The sequence below is a fragment of the Aythya ferina genome, assembly GCF_964211825.1.
Source record: "Aythya ferina genome assembly, chromosome: 2".
Taxonomy (NCBI): Eukaryota; Metazoa; Chordata; class Aves; order Anseriformes; family Anatidae; genus Aythya; species Aythya ferina.
Genome location: NC_140297.1, coordinates 27,117,426 through 27,143,386, shown reverse-complemented (window position 1 = coordinate 27,143,386; position 25,961 = coordinate 27,117,426). Strand labels below are relative to the sequence as shown.

General features: G+C 40.8%; 1 protein-coding gene across 1 annotated transcript; it reads left to right on the top strand.

Annotated features, from left to right (window-relative positions):
- Positions 1-1,415: 1,415 nt before the first annotated feature.
- On the top strand, positions 1,416-17,686 carry ASNS (asparagine synthetase (glutamine-hydrolyzing)). Its single transcript, XM_084507909.1, has 12 exons — positions 1,416-1,546; positions 2,927-3,194; positions 5,821-6,058; positions 7,888-8,073; positions 8,395-8,496; positions 10,397-10,524; positions 11,328-11,454; positions 12,830-12,936; positions 13,509-13,609; positions 15,476-15,557; positions 15,825-15,980; positions 17,372-17,686. The coding sequence occupies exons 2-12, from the start codon at positions 2,946-2,948 to the stop codon at positions 17,579-17,581; spliced, it is 1,686 nt and encodes a 561-aa protein (XP_084364035.1). The 5' UTR covers positions 1,416-1,546; positions 2,927-2,945; the 3' UTR covers positions 17,582-17,686.
- The last annotated feature ends 8,275 nt before the right edge of the window (positions 17,687-25,961 follow it).

The following is a 25,961-nucleotide window of genomic DNA, read 5'->3' as shown; positions in this document are numbered from 1 at the left end:
CACTTAATGTAAATGGACAGTAAAGGGCTACTTGGCCATAGTAAAGAAAAGGCTAGAAAAGGACAGAGACATATCAGTTATTACCTGTGCTATTGTAGCTAGAGAATAGTAAAACTGCCAATGTCTGAAAATAGACTTTGTCTGGTATTTCTCCCATTTGTCCTATATTTAACACCATAAACTTTGTTAAAATGGAAGATAAACCATGCAAGACATACTAAAATGTAGCAGTTATTTCCAGTTTTTACAAGAGGGTAGTAAAAGGGAGGGAAATATGTGGCTGTTATCCAGTGTGCCCCAGGGATGCAGACATTAGTGATGACTTCAGCAGTTTTTTAGGCTGTGCTTGCCCGGCCTTTCTGGGTGACTTCCTGCAATTTGTTTCTCACCGCTCTCCTTCACTTTCTCCATGAAAGGACCTTCATTTTCCCAAATGCTTTTGCATTTGCTATTGTAAAGTACTGCATGAGATCCAGTTATGAACCAGGAGCTGCCCATAAAATAAAAACACCAAGACAGCAACCTAAGCCTGAGCAGACCCTTCCAAAAATCTTTTCTGTGTGTCTTTGCGGGTAGGAAAGAAGCAAAAGAAAAAAACAAAAACACCATTCTGTGAGCTGTGTCTTGATGTGCCACTGCTCTCGCTCTCACTCTGCTCGTCCAGGTTGTGTAAAGCCTCTGCGAACTACACACCTGGCACCGCAGCTGCTCGAAGTCTCAGCGCTGTTTGGTTTAGGTGTAGGTGAAGCAGTGCTGAAAGGAAGCTTCCATATGTTCACGGCCAGCTCAGGAGCCTGCTTCTTATGCATGCAATACCTTAACACGCTTTTCTTTCTCAAATATTTCATTTTAAAGGGTTCTTAAAGATCCTTTTAAAATTCCACATGCAGATCCCCTGCCTGCTGAGTCTCCATAACCTGAGGAATTTTATGCACTGCAGCTTTAAACCACGTGCACTAAAGCAAGCCATGAAACCGCAGAGCATGTAAATGACTTCTAATGGCACCCCTGAAGCTGTGTGGAGGATAAAGCCCCTTAATGAAGCTCAGGTCCTGTGAGATCAGGACCAAAACGCCTTTACCCATAGCACCTTTTATTCAAGACCGAGTTCCCCCCTCAGCGAACGCTTCTGACGGGATCAGCTTTGTAAGCGCTCCCTCTTCCGAGCGAAATAAAGCGGCTTTCGGGCAACCACGCGGCGATCTCCGATGGCTGCACACCGCCAGTATCAACCTAAGGGCCCCGGCACCGCCCGCAGGGCCGTGTTTTAACACAGGAGAAAGCAAAACGCCGCACGCTCAGGCCGGAGGCTCAGCTCCGGGCAGCGGGTGCCTGAGGGAAGCCTCGCCCCGCGCCGGGCGGCTCCGGGGCGCACGAGGGCCGCCGGGCTGGAGGCAGGGAGCCGCATGATGAAACCCGGCGGCGGATTTCAGCAGCAGGCGGCGGGGGAGGAGCCCGGCAGCCGGCTCTGGCTGCCTGGCACGGCGCGGAGCCGCCTCTTCCTCCCCACGCCGCAGCGAGGACGAGCGGCTCTCCCCGGCACACCGTAAGCGCCCGGGGGGCGGTGGCGGCTGCTGGTGGGCGGACGGGCACCGGCGGCGCCGCTGCTGCCCCGCATCGCGGCTCGGGAGCGAGGGGAGCCGGGCTGTGCCCGCGGCGGCTGCAGCCGGCCGGGGAAGGAGGGAGGGGGCGGCCGCGGCCCGGGCCCGCTGCCGCGTGGTGCCTGGGGAGCCGGGCGTGCTCGGCGGGGGCCGCGGGGTGGCACGGGCACGGCCGCGGGGTCCGTGCTGCCGGGGTTCAGGGGGGAGCCGGGGGGAATGGGCTCCCCTCAGCCAGCCGAGCGGGGCAGGAGCGGTTTGTTTCCCTCGTGCTGGCTGCTCTTAGCTGCCCCGAGGCACCCGGCAGGGCCGGAGGCACTCTCTGATGGCGCAAATTTTCCCCTCTCCCCGGTTATTAAAGCTGCCTCTCGCAGGCTGTGGGCATCCCGCCCCGCGGCTGGCTCTGCGGGGCATCTCCCCCAGCCTGGCATCGTGCCCTGACATCTCCCCGGGCTGAGAGCCCGGCGTGCCCAGGTGGGACCCGGTGTGTTGTATGGCCAAATGTCAGCCCCTGCCCAGCTAAAGGGGAGAAGGGGCTGGAGAGGGGGTCCCAAGCCCGCGGGGGGGAGTGCCCGGTGGGTCCCAGCCCCGGGGGAAGCACTTGGGGCATCCCGAGGCCCAGGGAAGCGCTTGGGACATCCCAACTCCCTGAGGAGCACCTGGGGCCTTCAGCTGCTGTTTGGCTTCTGCAGCTGGTGTAAATGCTGGGTCTGTGCCTGTTCTGTTGGCTGAGAGCATGGAAAGAGTTGTTGCCCAGGTAGCGTAACTGGGTGAACAGCTTTTTACCTCAGTACCTAAATGCGAGGGGAAGTGCTTGGACTTGTTTGATTTCTGACCGTGGGCTTACTTACTTCATGCCTTGGTAAGCTGCAGCATGGGAGGGCATTTCTCTTCTGAAAGAGTTGAAGGGATCTGCTGCTGTGATGTTACTTCAGCGGGTCATACCCAATGCCCAGAAATAAGTTGTTTTGTTTGTGCTCCATGAAGAAAAACAAAAAACCAAAACAAAACAAGCAAACAAACAAACAAACAAAAAATAAAAGCAGGTTTAAACTGAATTTCTTGAGTTGGACGAAGATTGCTTATCACGTTGTGGGAAACTGTTTTACCTTATGTTAATAAAGTCTGCTACCTTTTTCATCAGTTCTCTTTATAGTCCAACATCCGATAGTCTACGTTTGGTACCTGGGTTCTGTATCTCTGCTTTCTAGGTGTCATCTATTGCATATAGATCAGGTTGATGGTTAGACTTGATCTTGGAGGTCTTTTCTAACCTAAATAACACTGTGATGCTGTTTTCTTTAATTGAACACATTCTTCATTTTTAGGTAACTCAACAGCTTCACAATGTGTGGTATCTGGGCCCTGTTTGGAAGCGATGAGTGCCTTTCTGTCCAGTGTCTAAGTGCCATGAAGATTGCACACAGAGGTCCCGATGCATTTCGTTTTGAGAACGTCAATGGATTCACCAACTGTTGTTTTGGTTTCCATCGCCTCGCGGTTGTTGATCAGCTGTATGGCATGCAGCCTATCCGGGTGAAGAAGTTCCCCTATCTGTGGCTGTGTTACAATGGAGAAATCTACAATTTCAAACAGGTAAGTGTTGTAGGGATCATACGTTTCTTTCTTTTTTTATTTCAAAACTGGTAGGTATTCAGAAATTGTTTAAAACGTGGTAGACTAAAATATCAGGAAAAAAAAAAAAAAGCTATCAGATGAAGGAAGAAAAAAGGAAGAAAAATTTCTGGATAAGCTGTCAATCTTTGGTGGTTTAGATTGTGACAAACAGTCTTCAATATTGAAAAATCCTTTTTAATTGGCAAGAAAGGAAATAGTATTTGTATCTATAGGTTTGAACATAAAACAAAGGTTCATTCTTCGTTAATCCTTCAGGAGGGAAATTCCAAGCCCCCTTTCTCACCCGCATTCCTCTTCATAATGCAAATGATTTTAGAGTGTCTTGCACATCAGTTATTTTGGATCTTTCTCCAGTCTGTCAGGTATTTCGTTTTTACTTCTGCATGTCAACCTAGATGTGACTTGTCAGTTATTAACTTAAAACAGGAATGCATATGTGTTTCTGTAACAACAACAAACACTAGGGAGAAGTTTCCAGTAGGCCACCAAAGTCCTTAGGTGTCTGCAGCTTAAGGCAGAAGCTTTGTGGAGTTTTTGAGAGTCACCTAAACAAGTCTCTAAGGCACAAAACAAGCTGCAACTCTGTCCTGTGTCAGAATATCCCTGATAGGTGTGATATTGCTGCTGAGCATTGTCTGTGTCTCTCTCCCAGTGCTGAGATGTCTACACTGCCTGTGTTGCTCATAAAGGGAAGTGATTTAATTCATCTCAATATAGCATATAGTATGGCTTGCGGTTTTTGAATGATCCTGAATCATGCTGAAACTAAATGCCTAAAATGGATCATAAATTGAGCATGGTAGTATCAGAAATCTACAAATACTTTGAAGTGTCAGTACTTCTAATACGATGCGTTTTTGCAGTCAGGTTACCGTCAATGGTGTCATTGGGACTTTGACTGAAAAGAAAGGAGATTATTATTATTATTTAATCTTGTAAGTATCTGGCTCTACAGTGGTCTCAAAGGAAGTTGTAGCAGAGTGGGGGCTGGTCTCTTCTCCCAAGCAATAGGACAAGAGAAAATGGCCTCAAGTTGTACCAGGGGAGGTTTAGCTTGGGTATTAGGAAAAAAATTCTTCACTGAAAGGGTTGTGAGGCGTTGGAACAGGATGCCCAGGGAAGTGGTTGAGTCACCATCCCTGGAGGTACTCAAAAGATAGATGTAGATGTGGTGCTTAGGGACATGGCTTAGTGGTAGACTTGGCAGTGCTAGGTTAACGGTTGGACTTGATGATCTTGGAGGTCTTTTCCAACCTAAGTGCTTCTATGATTTTGTGTATGGCAGGGCAAAACGTATGTGAAATGTGTTGTGTCAGCAGGCTACGGTATTTACTGTGTTTTGTGTTGTGTTTTGTCTTGTTTGTTTTTTGTTTTTTTCTGCTGCTGAAAGGAGTAAGAATCACTCCCAGTTGTGTCACACACAGAAACCTAGGGGGAATTTAATTGTATAAAACTTGCATTACCATCAGCAGGAATTTGTTCAGTTGTTTTCGCTACCTTGGTTAGGTGCCTTCTTTCTTTATAAATAAATTTTTGTTTCAGGCTTTCAACTGCAAATATATATCTGAAACCTACCTAGGGAAAACATCATTGAAGAAAACAGCCATCTTGTTTAGGGCAATGGCTTAGTGATTTTAATACTGAGTCAGTCTGAGCCAACTCTATGTTCCATGAATACCAAGTGAAACCAAAGAACATAAGTTAAAGTGCAAAATCATTGGTTATGTGGGGTTTCTTCAGTATTATTTATTTTTTTTAGTGTTTTATTGAACCTGTCATCCCTATCTTCACCCCAGGTGCCTGGAAGATGTTGAAGGGCCTTTAAAAGTAGCACCACAAGAACACAAAATACATAGTTGGTCTGACTTAGTCTGACAACTCATTTCTTCCTCCCCTACTTCACCTGCACAGGCAAAGTGAAAAGGTTAGATTGAAGAATGGAGGAAGATTATGCAGAAGGAAATACTCTGTGCGTAAAACACACTGAAGAATTGCAGTAACTGCACAAATCAAACACAGTTTGTTTCTGAAGTACTTTACTCTGCAAAGATGTTAACTGTGTCAGTGTGTTGGAGGGCAGAGAGTCTTAAGTAAATGTTGCTATCTCTATCTCTATTATCTGACAAGAAAGTGGTATCTTGAGAGATCTGAGACTACATGAAATGCTGTTGTCTTTTGTTCCTGGTCCTATTTTGAGTTGGATTTTTAGAACCAGTGCTTGTCTCCTCCTGCCATTTGTCTGTGGAGATGGGGAGGCTAAACTAGTGTTGTGTTTTTGCACTTTGACATCCCCAAATATGCTTCTCTGAAAACCTGCTATAATGAACGTTGCTTAAGACTACAGAGTCAATCGATGTTGGGTGAGAGATGATCTTGGATGGTAATTTGAACACAAAAGTCTAATTTCCTTCACTGGCAGAAATGTTTGTGTAACTTTGAACTGTATTTTAAACAACTTTGTTGTCATCTTAAACAATTACATGGGTGGTTTTTTTTGTTTGTTTGTTTTGTTTTGTTTTTTTTCCCAGTTAATAAGAAATGTTTGCAAATACTTATTTGCATTTTTCTTTTTACCTTTTCTTAGTTGCAGAAGCAGTTTGGATTTGAATATCAAACACTGGTGGATGGTGAGGTTATCCTTCATCTTTACAACAAAGGAGGAATAGAACAAACGGCATCCATGCTGGATGGTGTATTTGCTTTCATCCTTCTGGACACAGCAAACAGAAAAGTGTTTCTGGCGAGAGATACCTATGGAGTCAGACCACTGTTTAAGGTGCTGACCGATGATGGATTTTTGGGTGTCTGTTCTGAGGCAAAAGGTAAAAACAGTTGTGTTTAGTGCCTAAATAAACTTAGGTGTTGTTATTGGAGACAACTTCTTTGTCAGGCTCTCCTAAGTGTGAAGAGAAAGTGAACTGTAAGTTCAGTGATAAATGAATTATATTTAGTAGTATAAAATCTATGCATTGGTAAAACAAAAAGCTACAGAGAATAATATTTGAAGACATTTAATTATCCTTAATATCCACAAAATAACTTGCAGATTGGGTTAACTTAAGACCCCTTAGGCTCAAAGTTGAATATAGTCTATATAGTTGGGCTAGATTTATGCCACAGTAAATGATACTAGTATTTGTTCCTGGTATTCTGTAGTGAACTGGGAAATAATGCCATAAGAACCGCTAATCTGTAAAAGCCACGAATTTTAAAACCCTACTAAAATTTCCTGCATCCTTGGATATTTTTTTTACTGATGCTTATGTTATTTGATGAACTCCTTTAAAGTTTGAGATGACACCTTTACTGTTCCTTTTTTTTTTTTTTTTTAACCTAATTCTCTCCAGTCTACATAAATAATGCCAAAAGTGAATTTCTTGCCTAAAATGACCTCTGACTAAAATGGACTTTCATGGTTGTTGTATATCACTTTTATTATCAGACTCTGAAGTAAGTTGACTCCTCTACTAGTAATGCTCAGTGGTACCACAGCTGTACCATCTCTGGTTCTTGGAGAGGAAGAAAGGAAGTGAATATTTTAGGAACTGTATCCTGTAACACTCACTGTGGATTGGCAGTCTGTCTATAACAGTAACTTAGGAACATTTTGTAGAATTCTTCAAGTAGCATCTGGGTGACGAACAGGTGCAAAACATCCTCTTTCATAAGAGGAGTGGACATAAGTTTTGGCCACAAGTCTGATTCTTGGCTTCTGTTAAGCAACATTGTAGAAGAGGCTGAAACTGATGAATTATGAAATCAGTAAATCAGTGTTAATTAAGCAATCACTTCAGTGATATAGCTTTATTACAACCCCATTATTAGCTTGACTACACTTAATTTTTAACATAAAATCAGTTATTAACTCTTTTGAATTGTCATAAGCATCTTAGATCTTGACCTGGACATCATGTATTCAGTCAGAGAAATGCTCACAGGAGTCAAGTGCTTCTTATCAATTAGTAGAATCACACTTCCTTTGTATGCTGTCAGCCTCAGCTTGAAATGGCTCAGATCTGGGCGTGTAACCTGCCAGAAGCAGAATCGTACTCCATAGTGGCAAGCTGGGCATACCACTTCCTGGATGAGAGGTCTCTAATCTCTAGGTATTTTACAAATAGGAGAGGCGGTGTTTTCTCACCATGCTCTCTAAAGGAGAGGTTATACCTGCGTCTCTTCAAAAGACTAACTGTTTAGAGACTCAAGGTGTTCTTGTCTCTAAACGCTAAAGGAGATGAAATTTCAGGCCTCTACGTGTCCTAACTGTTTTATTCCACTGATTGCAGTGGAATACAATTCTGGATTGTATACATCTAACTGTCCCACATGTAGGGGCCTAACAATTTTTTCTAATCTCTAAGTACCTGTAAGTGAAGTGTTGTGTTTACTGTCACGCCAACATTGCTTTCTCCAGCCATGCTGCAGCTGAGGAACCTAAGGACACTGCATTTTTCCCTCTACCTTTCCATAAACCAGGGCAGACTTGACTCAGAAGTATATTTTTATACCAAATTTAAGATCTGGAGAAAATGGTTTTATATAGTTCTAGTAGTGGGGTTGTTGAGTGAGATGTGCCTTAGCCAATCTAGGTTAAAAACTCTGTAACACTTTTTGTAACTTTCTTTTGTTGTTGTTCCCATTTTATCTATAGGACTTATCAACTTAAAGCATTCAGAATCCTTATTTCCTAAAGTGGAACCATTTCTTCCGGGACATTATGAAGTGCTGGATTTGAAGCCTTCTGGCAAGGTTGCATCAGTAGAATTAGTAAAGTTTCATAGTTATAAAGATGAACCACTCCATGCTGCTTGTGATACAGTGGAAAATCTGCCTTCAGGTAGTACAATAAAACACTTGCCTGTTAATTTTGATTAAAATTTTGATTAAAAAGTGGAGGAAAATCATAATCTTTCAATATGAAACTTGAACCAATTGTTTTTTAAAATGTTCTATTTGAAAGAACTGAAACAGTGTTTATGATGTAGGAAGTTGAGAATCATTTTTGAAGATATTTATATACAAAGATGTATGAACTTGCATGCCCTTATTATCAAAGGAGATTCAGACAAATTATATTTTTTCCTAATCACATAATGCAGCTAATTTTAAGCAGAACTGTTAATGTTTCTTTTGTTTGTTTTTGTTCTTTCCTGGACAGGCTTTGATCTTGAAACAGTGAAAAGTAACATCCGTATTCTGTTTGAAAATGCTGTTAGAAAGCGTTTGATGGCTCACAGAAGGATTGGTTGTCTTTTGTCAGGTAAGTAGCAAGAATTCCAATGATTCCGTCTTTTCTCTCTTCCACACATCATCTACCAGTTAGAAGAAAGTAAACTGACTGTTCTGCTGTGAGGTATCTGAAGTGATCTGAATCTTCATTTGCTTTCTTGGTTACAGAGAACTTGGTGGTTTGTGACAAAAAAAAAAAAAAAAAAAAAAAAATCCAGTTTACAGATATCTTGAAAGTCTTATGCTTTTAAGGTTTAGAGCTGGGATGTTGTCATGTTGAAACACTGACCATTTTTGACGAAGAAAAACCAAAGATAAAAGAAAAAAGAAAAAGTAGTCTTGTTACCGCCTACTTTGCTTTAGCTTCCATCCCAGACTGCCTTTGATTTACCAAATGGCAGTGGAGCATCTGGACCATAATTATTTAGTACACTCTTTTTCAGGTGAGGTAATAGCTTGTGGTTCAAGAACTTGTTCTCTGACTTAGCTGATCAATGTTGTGATTTGGTGGCTCAGTCTTGCAGAGGTAAGGCTTGGTAGCCATGGGACTGACACCTTATTCACTGTGTTTTTGTAGCACTTTGTACTTGTGGCTAGAGTTCTAGTATGCTATTCATTCATGCACTGAGCATCAGTAATTACATTCATTTATCACATACTCTATTAAGTGTGCATCTGAATGAGAGAGAACTGAACAGGAAATACTGTTGGAGTATTTCCTTACAATCATAAAAAGTAGGAGGGAAATAAACGAAACAGAGACACGCAGAGCTAGAACTTCCCAGCCTCAGTCAAAAAGCTCGTTTCAAAACCAAATTTCAGATATTAAATCAGAGGACAGTCAGCTCCTCAAATCCACATGCACACTGTGTATCTGTGGTGTATCTAATGTCCTGGGCTGATATAATAACAGAGTATCTTCATGCTTCACAATTTTGAGTATGCTTGGAGCATCACAGTTAGAGAAATGCTTGCACTTCAATCACAAAGGGAGTTCCTCAAGTTCACAGTGGAAACTCAGGTGTTCATTTCCCTGATTTTCACATCCCAAGCACTTGGTTTGATTTCTACACTCATTATTTCTTCAGACTTTGCATGTCTTTTTCTAGAGAAGACGTTTTTTGTCAGGGAAGCATTCCTACAAAGGGAATCAGGGTGGGAACAGATGCAGATGCACTCAGCTGAAAAAACACATGCAGAGTGTAGGAAGCAGAGAAGAGGATTTTGCCTTCTGCTTGTTAGAACTGCAGGCAGGTGTGGGAGAAGAGGTACTGTGCTTTGATCAGTACTTCAGAGAGTGGAGCAACAAGTAGAAGTGGTCAAGAAGTAATAGAACTAGCTAGTGAACCTTTTAATTTTGATGTTACAAAGGTTAATTTCACTAAAAAAAGTTAGAGGTGCTTTTGAAAAATGATTGGGGAAGAGTGGAATCCTTTGACTGAATGTTCTGTTGTAGGTCAGACAAAATATTTTGCTTGGCTTTTACTTAATTCTGTTTGATTCAAGCAACAAAACAAAAAATGTAAATAGTTTTATTATTTCAGTATCAAATGTGTAGGTAAGAAGAGGATGGAGAGCAGTTTTGGAATGAAGAGTAAAGCCAATTGTAGCAGAGTTGAGAAGGGACATCTCTAGTGATACAGTGACTTTAGAATACTTTTTGTCTTAATGCAGAATTTCCATTGATGCTTTTGATATCAAAAGTACTAGTAACTTACTGAAGATGTTCCAATAAAGTCACGTGATTATCTTGTTAAGCAGAGGTAAAGTTTTAGAAGAACTACCTTAGATTCATGTTGCTTAAAAATGAAACCTGTTCATAAGATTCAGCTTTCTAGAGTTGGTTCCCTTAGAGGGAAACAAAACACAGTCAAACACCTAACCAGAAATGTGGTTGATCAGGGTGGCTTTTTGTGTGTTTTTTTTTAAAGGGGGCTTAGATTCCAGTTTGGTTGCAGCCATTCTTCTGAAACTGATGAAAGAAATGAACATCAATTATCCATTACAAACCTTCGCAATTGGAATGGAAAACAGCCCTGATTTACTGGCTGCCAGAAAGGTACAGTAAATGTGGCTTCCACTTTGCAGCTGCTGAATGTTAAACCATGTAAATTAATGGTGGTAACTTCACGATATGGTATTGATTATAATGCTGATTAGTATTCATTTATTGCTATGATGCAAATCAGTTTGCAGTAAATCATTTAGTACGACATCTGCTGCTTAGTTAAATCTTAAGAAAGAGATATCTTGAGTCTTAGCCGTTTTTTCTTCTTTTTGGAAGACTTTTTTGTGATTATTACTGTGTTGTTACCAACAGGACAATCCTTCAGAGTTGTCCCAATTCTGCCTCTAGGTTTTACAGTCTATCACCATGCTATTGCTCCTATGCTATGACATTTGTATGTATATTAAATATTGCAATTTAATTGTTATTTTATTTAATTTAGAGCCATGTACAAACTGTACACTGGAAAGGATAACTGTGGATATACTTTGGGTATCCAGCCTGTTAAGGCTTTTAAGCTGCTTTTTCTCTTCAGAGCAAATTTCAAAGTACTTAGATTCTCTGCAGATTTTGTTAGGCCTTGGACAAGCAGCTGGATGTTCTGTTGCAGTCACGATTGAACACTGTGTAATTAGGGAGACTGTGTTCTCTTCGGCAAACATACCACTGCAAGTCAGAGTGGTTGCTCCAGTGTCACCTTTTCTTGGCCTTATGTCATCTCATCCTCACTGTGGCAGAAGGAAGTTAGCTGATGCTTCCAGTTTGTGTGTAAAATGGGTGTGTAAAACACAAGGTGTGTTTAAAACAATGTTTTAACTGAAATGCAATACATTATTATAACCTTTTGCAAACAGGTGGCAGCACATATAGGCAGCGAACATCATGAAGTAATATTTAATTCTGAAGAGGGAATTCAGGCAATTGAGGAGGTTATTTTCTCCTTGGAAACCTACGACATAACAACAGTAAGAGCTTCAATCGGTAAGATTTTTAGTAACAATTTTTGCTTTATGCTGCTTGAATAAATTTTATGCAAAACCTTGTAGTCATCTACTAGATCCTTCCTTCAGCTGTTGTAGAACTTGGGAAATGAGACTCCCTAGTCTTGTCTGTGACCTCACAATGAGGCAAAATGAGTTATTAGTTTCAAAGTCACAGACTGTATAAATGTTGTCCAGAGCTGTTCCTGAAGTTTTGGGATTAAAAAGAAACATGATTTTAAAAAAAATAGTTCTATAGGTCTTAGTTTTCTATTGTGATAAATATGAACCTTGGAGGAAAGGAGAAAATTTGCTGGCTGTCTGAGGCATAACCTGTATTTGAGGCTCAGTATCTGGGTCACTGAATGTTATGATAGCCAAACAGTTATGGTTACCCCATTTCTTGAATAATACTAAAGTGAAGTATTTCTTGTGACCCTCTAGTAGTAATACGTATACACTGAAGTCAGGTAGACTTCTAATGTACATTTGATTCTGAGAAATTACAAGCCATCAGCAGGTCCTTAAAAAAGGTTGCCAACATGATAAGAATGAAAAACCCTTATCTAATGAGGCCTTCTGTGTAATGCCCTTACAGCATTTTACTCAGTTACTCTTGTGTCAGTGCAAAGCATTGTAAACAAGCTAATATACCAAACAGGCAAGACAGTTTTGAAAACTGCATGGGATAAGAAGCTAGAATTTTGCTAAGTGAAATACTGAAAATGTTAGTTTAAGAATGAAAGCAACTTTTCATTTGCCATCCTTCTTTCTTTGCAATTCTTGCTTAATATGAAATACAGCAAAATAAGTCCTTTTCAACAGATCTCTAATACTTATGTTATAAAAGTTAATTGTTTAGTAAGATGCAATGAGGGTAAGACATACTTCTGGTTAATAAACATTTTTTTAAAAAAAAGGGAAAAAAAAAATGCCCTCGTCTAGTTCAATCCATAGTGGTAGAGAGCTAAGCAGCAGCTTTTGCTGGTATTTTTGTTCTCCAAAACTAAAAAGTTTGTTCAGGACTGTGCTGGAATTAATCTTATGCTTAATTTCTAATTGAGACAGAACAACTCCGATATGTGTTCCTACGGGAATCCTCCAGCATTCCCAGGATCATGAACACACACAAACACACGTCTCAAGTGATATTTTGAGGGCCAAGTATAAGTACACAGTTTAGATCTATTTGCAGCACTTGGTTTGTGTGGCTAGTGGTGGCTTTGAGTATCAACGACATGTTATGTTAGTGTATTGAATCTGTTTGCTACAGAAGAACATATGGTTGGAGAGAAACTTCCAAAATGCTAAATTAAATCTGTACTGTATATAATGTATCTATAGCTCTATTTTAATAACTCTCTCCTTCTTTTAAGGTATGTATCTTGTCTCCAAGTACATACGCAAGAAAACAGACAGTGTGGTCATCTTTTCAGGAGAAGGCTCAGATGAGCTGACACAAGGATATATATATTTCCATAAGGTAAATACATTTACTGTTCAACAGGCCCTTGCACTTGTTTTTCTCCCCTGCAACAGAAAACTTCTACTGAGATTTAAAGGTGCGAAGTTTGAGAGTTGGTACAGCTGTATGTTTATTGAGACTTTCTCCTGAAGTGGCATAAAATCCAAGGGATTTGATTTAATCACTTCAAAAATAACTTTTAAACTTCAAACTTGCTGAGACTATTTCTTGTGCATATTCTTTGCTAGTTCTGAGATCCTAAATAATCTCCTGAAAGCCTGAAAATGAAGATAATCAAAACTATAGCTTCTATGTAGACAACAATGTATTTGCAAAGGCATGTATTATACCTTGTAATGTGCTTGAAGAGAGATTATTTTTATAAGTAAGTAGAAGGGAATCACAGTGTGTAAGTTGCATACATTTTTGCTTGCTGTCAAGGATTAGCTTGGCATGTTTAAATTCTCACTCAGGTATGTCACAGGTCTGTGTGTGGTGATCACTGCAGTGCAAATGCAGGACAGCAAGTAATGGTTCCCTTGCTGCAGCTGTATTAGATCTGCGTGCTACATACATGTGTCTGGTTACAGGCGCCGTCTCCTGAAGAAGCTGCAGAAGAGAGTGAGAGGCTTCTGAAGGAGCTCTACATGTTTGATGTACTTCGTGCAGACAGAACTACTGCAGCACATGGGTAAAGTACAGTCTCTTGCATGATGACCAAGCATGATTTAAGAGCCTAAGTGGATCATAGAATCACAGAATGCTTTGGGTTGGAAGGGGCCTTGAATATCATCCATTTCCAACCCCCTGTCAGGGGCAGGAACACCTTCTACCAGACCAGGTTGCCCAGGGCCTCATTCAGCCTAGCCTTGAACACTTTCAGGGATGGGGCATCCACAGCTTCTCTGGGCAGCCTGCGCCAGTGCCTCACCACCCTCAGAGTCAAGAATTTCTTACGAATATCTAATCTAAAACCTACCCTCTTTTAGTTTAAAACCATTACTCCTTGTCCTATCACTCCACTCCCTGACAAAGAGTCCCTCCCCACCTTTTCTGTAGGCTCCCTTCAGGTACTGGAAGGCTGCTACAAAGTCTCCCTGGAACCTTCTCCAGGCTGAACAACCCCAGCTCCCTCAGGCTGTCTTCATAGGAGATGTGCTTGAGCCTCTGAGCATCATTGTGGCCTTCCTCTGGACTTGTTCTAACAGGTCCATGCCCGTCCTGTGCTGGTGCCTCAGAGCTGAATGCAGCACTCCAGCTGGGGTCTTAGGAGAATAGAGCAGAGGGGGAGAATCCCCTCCCTTGCCCTGCTGGCCATGCTGCTTTTGATGTAGCACAGGATACAGTTGACTTTCTGGGCTGCAAGTGCACATCGCCAGATCATATTTAACTTTTTTTTGTCCACCCGTACCCCCAGGTCCTTCTCCTCAGGGCTGCTCTCTATCCAGTCATCACCCACATATTCATGCTTGGGATTGCCCCAACCTAGGTGCAGGATTTTGAGCTTGGGCCTGTTGAACTTCATGAAGTTCGCACAGGCCTACCTCTCAAGCTTGTCAAAAAAGTTCCTAAAAAAGAAGTTCATAAAGTATCATAAAAGTTCTTCCACCATTGAGGAAATTGTATAATTTAATTGTTGCTGTTTGAATTACTAAATGGTGCAGAATATTGTGATGCAGGATGACATTATTCTTAGTGTCTAGGTCTAAACTACTCTCGGAAGAACATCAGTCTTCAGAGCCATAGTAGCAAATTGCTTGCAGCCTGTACACTGCTTCAGCTCTGTGTCTAGTATAAAATCTCCATGTGACTTTGAGGCTAGGTAGCTTAATGTCTCTTAAGGGAAAATACTGAGAAGGGTTCTTTCTACCAAATACTTTTATTTGTAATTTTATTTGTTGCCTCCATTACTCTAATTTCAGTGTCTTTAAAAGCCATGTTATATATAAGAGAATATAAGTACGAAGGCTTTGTACTCTTATAGTTGCTACTGACATAGGAGAGAACTTAGTGTGCAAATGCTGCAGGATCAGTAGGCAGTAGCTTAATAACCATACAGGCTCCTTTTAATTGTCTTTTGAAAATACAAACAAATGTAGATTGTAGAAATGACTGTGGGAATCTTTGCTTGGTTCTGTGACATCTTTACAAATGCTGATGCAAATCCCAGTCAGCAACTTGAAGGTTCTTGGTAGTTCTCTGGGAACAACAGCATTGTTCAGTGTGGGTTTTGTATTTATTTTTTACATGAAACCACAGATGTTGCAAATCCTGTAAGATTGTAGTCTGGAAATCATTGTACTAGAAGCCGTCCAGCAGATGGCATCATAAATCATCTGAGATCTGTAGTTAATCCATTCAGACAATAAATGTAACTTTCTAGATCGATTAATTAAATTAGATAGTCATGAATATGCAAGTGAAATGTCTTTCATGTGAAAGCAGGTAACCTTGTATTTATGTGAAAGACAAAGAAAGCTTATGTGGTAGGGAATTTGTAAGAGGATGATGTGTTGGGTTAACTCAGTGTCATTTCTGTTTTTTTTCCCCTGTTTAGTCTTGAACTGAGAGTCCCATTTTTGGATCATCGTTTTACTTCTTATTATTTATCTCTACCAGCAGAAATGCGAACCCCAAAGGTATGTAAAACTAGGGTTGGATCCAAATGTAAGCTTAGAACACGTATCCACTAATTTGTAAGCATGACTGAATAGCTGAATTCAGTCTTTGAGACCAATGCCAAGTATGCTCTTAAATGTTTTTTGCTGGATTGTTGGACTCTTGGGAACCCTTTTCTGAGCAGACGTTCTGAAAGGAACCCATTTCTTAGTCAAGTATTTAAATCATTGTACTGCAGTTCTGCATTGTACTGATGCTCATGGCATTGTTTGTTGTTCTGAAAACAGAATGGAATCGAAAAATACCTTTTAAGACAGTCCTTTGAAGACTCCAACTTACTTCCCAAAGAAATACTCTGGAGACCCAAAGAGGCTTTCAGTGATGGTATAACATCAGTAAAGAAATCGTGGTTTTCTATTCTTCAGGACTATATTGATCAACAGGTATAGTACCACTTGTTTGTTTGTTTGTTTGTTTTTCACATTTAAGTCTGTTGAGATATTGCTGCCAAGGAGAGGCAGGACACAGGCTTAGTTGGGAGAATAAATCTGGGTATGATAGTAACTTGAGTTTCACAGTGGAGGAGCAAGATAAATTTTAATCAACAGTCTTCCAGCTACCTGTGTTGCGTAAAGGCATTTGAAACCGTAGATTCAAAGTAATGCTAGAGCCTGACAGAAATGACTATGTAAGGAAATGAGCATCATGTAAGTATCTGGATTGCAAATTAGATTATGTGTTGGCAAACACAATTTCTGGGCTAAATTTCTGAAGCAGCTGCTTCAGCTGAAGACACTTGCATGAACTTATTCTGAGGCTGAATAGTATAATGACTTCATAATGCCCTTTCTTCTTTATTTCATTTGCTTTTTCCAAGATAATGCCCAGCTAAGTCCTTTTGCTTTTTAATGCATCTCCTTGAGTTGCTATCCACTGAATATTTACAGCATTTTTGCATTGGACAAAGCATAATCTCTAGTGTATGAAGGCAGTTTGATCACTGAGAGTGATCAAGATCACTAAGAATTCATTTTACACTGCAGCTCTGTTACCCATCCATAGGCCCAACTACACATATTTCTGTGTATTTGTCTGTCCTATCATCAACTGCTTGTATCCCACTTTCCTTCTCTACTGTATCTGCAGACAAGAAAGTCGTTGGGTAACGCAGCAGTGTTGTGCTGCCCCTACTGAGCCTGTACAATTGTGGTAGGGACAAATTTCATTCAAGGCTGTGGGGAGTTAGATAGCACGTTGGCAGGGAAAGCTGCTGTAGAAATTACTTAAACTGGTGCAACTTTTCATCCTTCCTTTCTTAGCCAGCTTACAGCTGCAGGTGTCTTTTGGCTCTGCATCACAGGTCTTTTGTTGCTGAGAAGCCTGGTTATACAAGCAGAGTCAACAGCTCTGTCCGAGCTGAAAAAAAAAACAGGATACCACTTATATGGCAAAAGACTGCTTTAAGTTGTGCCAGTTGATTGACAATGAAGAGAAGGATAGAAAAGAAGGTTATTGGGGATTTTTTTGAGCTAACAAAGGTGATTCTAACCCAAAGGAAATTACATGTAATCACATGTAATACACAGAGAAATATTAACAGCACTGGAAATGTATAGTCTATTTATAGTCCATAAAGATCAAAGGAGCCTATGGCAAAAATGCACCTGTGAGAAACCTATGCCTCTAAAATAAATCTGTTTGTGTGTATATGTATATATATTAAACTTATAGGCATTCAGTGGTGAATCCTTGCATGACTCTGATTTGCAGCAAATTGGCTTGTATAAATTTGAAATGTATTTGCATTTTAATTTGAATGTTGCTGTTTTTGTAGGTTGATGACCTTCTGCTTGAAAAGGCAGCGGAGAAATACCCTTTTAATCCTCCTAAAACAAAAGAAAGTTATTATTACCGTCAGATCTTTGAGAAGCACTACCCAGGACGAAGCAGCTGGCTGCCCCACTACTGGATGCCAAGATGGGTTAAAACTGCTGATCCTTCTGCTCGCACATTGAAACATTACAAGTCAGCTGCCCAAGAATAGGCTGTTGAAATAATCCCCCAAATAGAAGTACTGCAAGCAATTTGCATACACTCCGCTTTAAAAATAAAATAAAAATAATAAAAAAAAGGAATATGCAAACCTAAATCTTAAATGGTCTTTAAGATGTGTTTTGACAATGCTACTGGAAATGAGAGCTTTCTGTGGTTAGTATGCTATAAAATATACTATAAAATTCACCCTGCTGTACCTAAATTTGGGGATTTATGGGAAAATACTTTATGGACAAGGAACTACTTTATTCAGCAGCACTGTTTCCTATGTGGTGGCCTCAATTGTATTTTTTTGCCTTGCAGTCATTTAATATATTTTAATGTGAACTCTGATTTTAGGACTTGAATAAGGCAAAGTGATGCGAACTGGTGAAGGTCCTTTGAGCATATGGCAACTTCACTGTAGCTGTTTAGTGATTTGTGTATCTGGCTGTGGGATTTGGATAGGTTGTGTCTATATTGTTCTGTTCTGAGTGTCTTTGTAATAATTCCCAAGAACCTTGGCCTAGTGTTCAAAAGATACACGTAGCTATGGAGAGGTGCTAACTATAGTTTATAATCATGGTGGTGCTGGTACTTAATGAAATTAAAGGAAATCTTACTCCTTACTGTAAAGCCACCAGTTGGCCATTTTGAATCGTTTAAATGTACCACAAGTTTAAAGGTACTGTGACTGTTATCAAAGAGCAGAACAGACAAGAAGCTGAGTTATGTCTTTTGTTTCTAACTCAAAGGCTTCAGTTTTTAAATGTATTTGTTATTCTTGAAAACAGAGTGTTAACCGGGTGATTTGTATCTGTCTGATGGAAGTTGCCTGACATAATATTTCAAGAAGTTTTTCACTTATTGTGATAATGTTTCCACCTGTATGTTGGAGAGGTGGACTGTGTTGCTGTTCAGTTGCATGTGATGGACTGTGTGGTGAACCAGCCCTGTTAACCATAGATTTTAGTCAGACAAAGCACCTACAAAGACAATGGGATTGGATTCCTTGCTTGGAAAAAGGAAAAGGAGAAAAAACAAAACAAACACCTTGTTCAGTAAGCATAAAACTTTTAATTCAAACAACTTACTTTTTATTGGGGACAACTTTTTATTAATTAGTTTGGTATAGGGGCCTGCTTTTTTAAAGGTAACATAAATGTGATGTTGGTCAAAAATATACATAAGTGCTACAGATCGCCTTGATTAACATCGTGCTTTTGATGAAGTAGTCTAGTTCAATGCCCCTCTCAACAAGGAAACCAAAGCAGCTGTTATTTAAAAGATAAAATATAAGCAATTCTTTTTTAAAGATCTTTGTAAAATGGTTGTCTATTTATTACTTTTTTTCCTCCCCCTTCCTAATCCTGAATTTGAGTCTGTTCTGGAAGCTTTACTGAAACGTCTCAGTGGTGCCATGGAGCCCATGAGCTGTCCAGCTTTACTAGTAGTGGCCGTATTTTGATTTGCATGTACTTGTTTTATGAACATGGGATGAGTAAGATAGTAAGTTCCTGCAGACTTCTTTACTTAAGGGCCACATGCTTTGCCTTCTTGGATTTTCGTTAAAACAGTAAAGTATATTTTGACTTGGCTACTGGTGTGTAAAGGTTTAATACTTACTGTAAACTTCCCAAGGCGCAGATGATAGGAAAAATGATAGTAAAAAAAAATATGCACAACTCTGTAAGTAATGTACTTTCTGCTGCAACACTGTTCAAATGTTGCTCTTTATTTCGGATGTAGTGCTAGGCTCTAGCAGGGATAAGTAATATTGTGGAGCAGCCAGGTATTCAAGGAAATCCACCGTAATAATATATATATATATATATTATTATTATTTTTTAAATTTCTAATGAATTGGGCATTTACATAGCAAGGCAAGACTGCAGACCGGTGATCCTAATTATTTTTAGCTTTTCACTGAAGTGCAGAGGATAAATACTGCTTGCTGTTTTATTCTTGTTAGAGGTATATATATGAGGGGTCTTAGGAGTAAAAAGTTCATTCCCCATGTACGGGCTTGACTTTTACAGACTTTCTGACTTCTGTGAAGCTCTGTAGTTTCTTCTTTCTCTGTTTTAAGACCACAGCTACTTGGGATCATCTGATAGGAAGGAATGAGGAATGGGATGCAGGTCCAGAATGCCATGCTCTCCTGTCTTGTTTTACTTTTTTTTTTTTTTTTTTTTGTTGTTGTCGTTGCCTCCTTTTCTCACTACATTTCATTTGTAGAAAATTAAGCTAGACTGTTTTGACAGCTTGAGGCAGCTAGTTAGACTAGCGAGTCTGAGGCAGAGTGGAGAAGTCAAGTCAGTGGTCCACCTGGGAGGAAGGAGAAGGAGACAGGTAACTCCCTGGCTTACAGGACTGCTGGGGGAGAACCTGTAAGGTTCTTGCAAAGTGAATAAAAGTGGGACTCTTTATTTTTGTTGTTTGTGCTTTTTTTTTTTTTTTTTTTTTTTTTTTTTGCTTTGGATGTTTGCACTGCAGTCACTCCCTGTTTTGATAAAGGAGAAGTAAACAATGTATGTGTTAGAAGCATGTGGGCCATACTAATTGCTTAAGGCTGCTCCGTGATGCCCATGCCTCACTTTAATAAAAAATCTGCCTGCTATTTAAACCCCCTGTTGATTGGCTTCTGTGGGGCTTCCCTGACTGTCTCCACATCCAAGTATCCCTAAAAGAGTCTGTATAGAGAAGCTTTCCTATACAAACAAATACATAAGAAATGAGGAACAGCTGATGGGACTCTGGGAACCCTTAATCCATCAGGCAGGGATTTCTAGGTGGGATGGTTTGAAATTATACCACAATGTTTGAAGCAGTCTCTTTTTTAAATCACAATAATGTGTAAAAGCAGCCTATCTGAGCTTAAGAGAATATGGAGAGCCCTTTAGTGTGGGAAATGTCTTCTGATGGACCTCTATAAAGTGATGCTTATTTAACTGATTTCATCAAGATAAAAAAAAAATGCTTTTGGAAAGTTAGGTTGCAGGAACCAGTGTTTATGTCTACTCTGGAGTCTAATTACTTAGAGAATTTTATTCAAAGTTAGTGTCAATCAAAGCTGTCAGGTTTCTGTACTCAGAACTGAGAAAATGTCGTAAATTGGAGTTAAAAATAAAATACTGAAAAATTATTCTGAGACTCTGGAGGACTGGACTTAGTCTTTTATTCTGACACAGACCTAATACATGACAAGTAAATAAAAAAAATTAGTAATGTAAGGGGGATTAATACAAGGTAAACCTGTGTTTGAACTGGCTGTTGAGCAGTGAACCCCAAAGACTGGAGCTGAGGTACAGGAGAGCCTGTGTGCTATTCTAGTTAGGTAAATCTCATATTCCTCAGGTGTTTCCTAAGGGCAGCAGGCATGCACATGAAGCACCTGGATGATGCTGGTGAGGTGTGGAAGGTTAGGGGTTCCCATTTTGTTGGAATTCTTTATTTACATATGAACTGATACATTATAGTTGGCATAGGGGCTGCAGTTAGGAAGCTTTCAAAAGGGTATGAATGAACCTGACTGCGGTAGAAGTAATGGCTCATATTTTTACAAAGCTCGAAGAAGGAGAGAAGGAACTGAAGAAGAAGCAAAGGTGGTTTGTGCTGCTCTGGTATTTTGTAGGTTGGTAGGGTAATGTATGCTTGTGTTTGGATCTTTCGAAATGCCCAAGGAGCTACAACAGAAGATGCCAATGGTACCCTAAGATCCACTCAATGCTACTGTTCCACCTGTACTTGGGGGTCATAAGAAGAGTTTGCCACTGCAGAGCATCAGACTTTTGCCCCTTGCTCTGCATGCATGCTGTGGGGCATGAGCCTCTGTCTGAGGAGGGCAAGATATAACTCCAGCAGGCCAAAAACAGTCTGTCAAAGTCTGAATTTGGATTGAAAGTTATTTTTTCTAGTGGCTTTCTATCCAGCAGATGGCAGCCGTTGTTAACGTGTCAGGGCAAACAGACTCCGTGCATGGTGAAAACTGCTTTCCATCCTGTTTCAGTTGTGCTTGTAGCCTGTTTTTTCACACGTGCTTGTTGCTGACTTTTTTTTTTTTTTTTATGAGATTCATGGAAGTGAATTTAATAAACAGTAAATTAGAATAGGAGTGAAGATGATGAGGGGAAAAGTAGGTTTAATTAATCTTGCTCACAAGATACTGTGCAGAGCTTCTTATTCTGGTGCTGCAGGTGAGAAGGCAGCAGAGTTGAATACATTAATATTGAGTGCATTCAATATTAAATTTTAAAATAATTTAAAACTGCTTACAATATTATAAATTGTAAATGTGAGTTAGAACAGGTATAGAATGCCAATTCTAAGGAATATGGTAGGTAATGCAGCTGGGGAACGGGAGATGTTGATTTTACCTCTGAAGTCTGCCCTTCCACCCCATTTTTTGTCACAGTTAACATATGGATCATGGGATTTCAGATTGTGTATGACTCTGTATGCCTATGAATCCTCTTAGGAAGTTTTACAGATGTGCATAGGGGCCATACCTCTGCTTTTTTTTTTTTTTTTTTTTTTTTTTTTTTTTTTCTTCCCTCAAAATAATTAGTTTGGCTTTTGAATAAACATTGTAAAATGCAGCACATCATATGCATTTAGATTTCCTATTTCTATACATGGAGCAATCCATGTGTTCTGTGAGCTTTATGTGATGACATAATGGTGCAGAGACTGTACCTCAGAAAGCAGAATAAAATCCTGTCAGGAAACAACATCTCCCAGCAACTCTGGTGATACAAAGGCAGCATGCAGCTGGTTGTCCAGTTTGACCAGCACAGCCTTTCACCTGCTCTGGGAGGACCCTGGGAAGAAGCATCGTGCACTACTGGGTGCTTAGTTGTGGAATTTGCATTGAGAGGATGGAATAATGGATCCAAATTAGTCCTTTAGGGAATTGTAATCCTGGGTAAAGAAAATTGAAACTGACCTCAATTTCTACATTATAATCATCTTACAGAAGCCAAAGAGAGAGGCAGAACGACCTGGTTGCAAAAGCAGCCTCCATTTCTGCTACTGTCGTGGCTATAAAGAGTTGTCTATATTAATAAACTGTATTATTTAACATCTCTCACCACTGCTCTTGAAGATTGCTCTTAACACCTGGGGCAAAATGTATATTAATACAAATTACTTTTGATTAAAACCATTATTATTTTAGCACAAAAAGGAAGGGGGTGGTAGAAAGGAATGTTCTCTTTTTAAATATTTAAATACTCATTATACCAAAGTGATACAAATTACTGGCTGACTGACAACTTGCTAATAATAGCTTAAAAATGCAAATAGAGCTATTATCCCAATTGACACTAATTGGAACTCTTTTGGCAGCCTCTGAGGGCAGGGCAGGAAGATTTGATTGTTTCCTCCAGCTTAAATCATGGTGGTGAGGAAGTGTAGGGAAGCTCCGCTGTGGATGCACAGGTTGCCATTGCCTGGCCTGATAATTGGCTACCATCTGCGGACGTTGCAGTTCATTATGGTGTATTTCATATTTCCATATTTCAGGAATATGCTGAAGTTGGGATTTCTGTGCACAATTTCGGTGAATTTCATGCTATGGACTGGCCCCATGTGGCTCAGGCTCTACTGGAGCCGAGTTGGTGCCATCTGTGGGAATCCAAGCTTCAAATGCCCATTTCCTGTGAAAGCCCTTTGTTGTATTTTCTATATTATAAGGAGGATTTTTTTTTCACTGCCTGTAACTGAAAAGTCTGCTGACATAGAGGCATTCAATACTGTTTTCCCACAGCCTTTTCCTGCAGAAACTGGCTGCTCATGGCTTGGAAGGATGAACTCTTTGCTGGGTAAAAATGTGGCTGGATGGCTAGGCCCAAGGGGTCATTGTGAAAGGAGTTAAATACAGTTACTGGACGGTCACAAATGGTGTTCCCCAAATGGGCCCAGTATTGGGACCAGCTTTGTTTCATATTTTTATTAATGACATTGATGAGGGGATTGAGTGCACTGAGTTTGAAGATGACACCAAGTTGGATACGAGTGTTGATCTGCCTGAGGGTAGGAGGGCTCTGCAGAAGGATTTGGATAGGCAGGACCAATGGGCCAAGGCCAGTCTCATGGCATTCAACAAGCCGAAACACGGGGTACTGCATTTGGGGTACAACAACCCCGTGCAGTGGTACAGGCCTGGGGAGGAGTGACTGGAAAGGTGCCCAGCAGACAAGGAGCTAGGGGTGCTGGCTGACAGACAGCTGAATGTGAACCAGCAGCATGCCAGGTGGCCAAGAAGGCCAACAGCATCCTGGCCTGCATCAGAAATGGTGTGGTCAGGAGGACCAGGGAGATGATCGTCCCCCTGTACTTGGCTCTGGTGAGGCCGCACCTCGAGTATGGTGTTCAGTTTTGGGCCTCTCACTACAAGAAGGACATGGAGGTGCTTGAGCATGTGTGGTAAAGTGCAACAAAGCTGGTGAAGGGACTGGAAAACCAGACATATGAGGAGCAGCTGAAGGAGCCGGGGCCGTTTAGTCTGGGGAAAAGGAGGCTGAGGGGAGACCTCATTGCTCTCTGAAACTGACAGAAATGAGGTTGCAGCAATGAGGGTGTTGGTCTCTTTACTCAGGTGACAGGTGATAGGATGCAAGGAAAAGGCCTTGCATTGTGCCAAGATTGGATATCAGAAAGAATTTCTTCACAGAAAGGGCAGTTAGACATTGGAACAGGCTGCCCAGGGAAGTGGTCCGGTTGCCATCCCTGGTGGTATTTTAAGAGATGTGTGGATGTGGTGCTTAGGAACATGATTTAGTGGTGGACTTAAGTGTTAGGGGATGTTTGGACTTAATCTTGAAGGTCTTTTCCAACCTAAATTATCCTATGATTCTAAATCAGTATGATTTGAGTGTATGCAGAATCTGGCATAGAAGATGACAGAGGTGCCTGCTGGAAGAAAGAACTAAGTCCTTCCTATGCATTGCATAGCAAAGAGGTCAGTATGTCAGGTGTTATTGGTGACATTCAAAATATGAGACAGCCTCCTGGATTAAGGCGAGACATCTGTAGTGACACCCCTGTGATGCTCTGCTGGATGACAAGCTGATATGTCTCTATTAGTTACTCTCACTGTACTTCCTATTTTCTAGCGACCATTGTCTTGCTGTCTGTGGTTCTCCACCCTGGACAATTCTGCCTGCCTCCTCTCCCCTTACACTGAAATCCATATATTAAGTTGCAATAGCACCAGTGTTAGGAATTGTATTGAGGTCAGGGATATGGTGTGGGGCACCCCTGTGCTTCCCTGTGAGCACCCTCAGACTCTGTATCTAGAGTCACATATTTTCCAGCTGTGTTTGTCATCATTTCATACAGACTCTTCCCTGTTGCTGTCACTGCACTTGAGTGTATTGTACAATGAAATGTAGTGTGACAGCCTGCTCTTTGCAGTAGATGAGTTACTTACAGAAAAGATGTGTTAACAAATCGACGGTCACTGGGAAAAGGGATATGTGCATATGAGGGTACTGTGACACCCAGCTCTGTTTTCTGAAATAATGCATTTTATGTCATGTTTTGAGGCACAGTGAAATGCCACTCTCAGCACAGTTCTTGAACCATCTGGTTTCCTAGGAGGATAGGAAACTTGGACTTGATTTTTCACTCCAACATAGACTTGCTTCGTGAACTGGAGAAAACCTCACTGCCCTCTTCTGTGGAGCTATTTTCTGCTCTCAAAAGAATGCTGTGAAAGTAAATTCGGGAATAACCAGCTGAGATTCATGTTTTTTTCACTTCTGTCTGCATATGCTTTCCTTGATACAATAATCTTGATTTGAAGTTTTCATCAGGAAGGTGTTATTTATTTATTTATGTATCTTTCCTCTCCTACAGGGGAAAAAAAAAGGCATGGGGACCTTGGACTTAAACATGGTGTTTGGAGACAGTGAGACAGGCTTCCCTCTCTTTGCACTGTAACTCTGAGTTGACCACATAGGTTGAGTGAGTCCATGCTTTGATACTAAATGTGAGATGGTGATGTTTGATAGCTTCTTTCTTACTGAATTATGTGTTCTGCCCAGTCATGTCTGGGCATCACCAAAGATATATGGCTGAGAGCAATATGTCATAGTGTCAGTGAGCCCAGCCAGAGCTTTGAGCTCAGGATCTGGCCAGACCAGAGAAGTCAAGGAAAGAAATGCTACTACGGTGTTACTCAGGTGAATGAGAGCTTGTGGGTGCTGGCTTGAGAGAAAGAGGAATGCTGGTTTGAGTGCACATTGGCAGGGTGTGGTTGTAAAGTGGATATCATAAAAGCAAAAGTCTGGACCCCATCTGTGTAGGTGTCAGGTGAGAAAGGGGATGGAGCCATAGCTGTTCTCCCAGAAACCTGCAGCCTTGCATAGAGACACCACCAATGGTGG

Coding starts and splice junctions, on each gene's coding strand:
- ASNS (XM_084507909.1), top strand. CDS start 2,946: ATGTGTGGTATCTGGGCCCTGTTTGGAAGCGATGAGTGCCTTTCTGTC. Junction 10,525..11,327: donor ATTTACTGGCTGCCAGAAAG/GTACAGTAAATG, acceptor TTTTGCAAACAG/GTGGCAGCACATATAGGCAG. Junction 15,981..17,371: donor AGGACTATATTGATCAACAG/GTATAGTACCAC, acceptor CTGTTTTTGTAG/GTTGATGACCTTCTGCTTGA.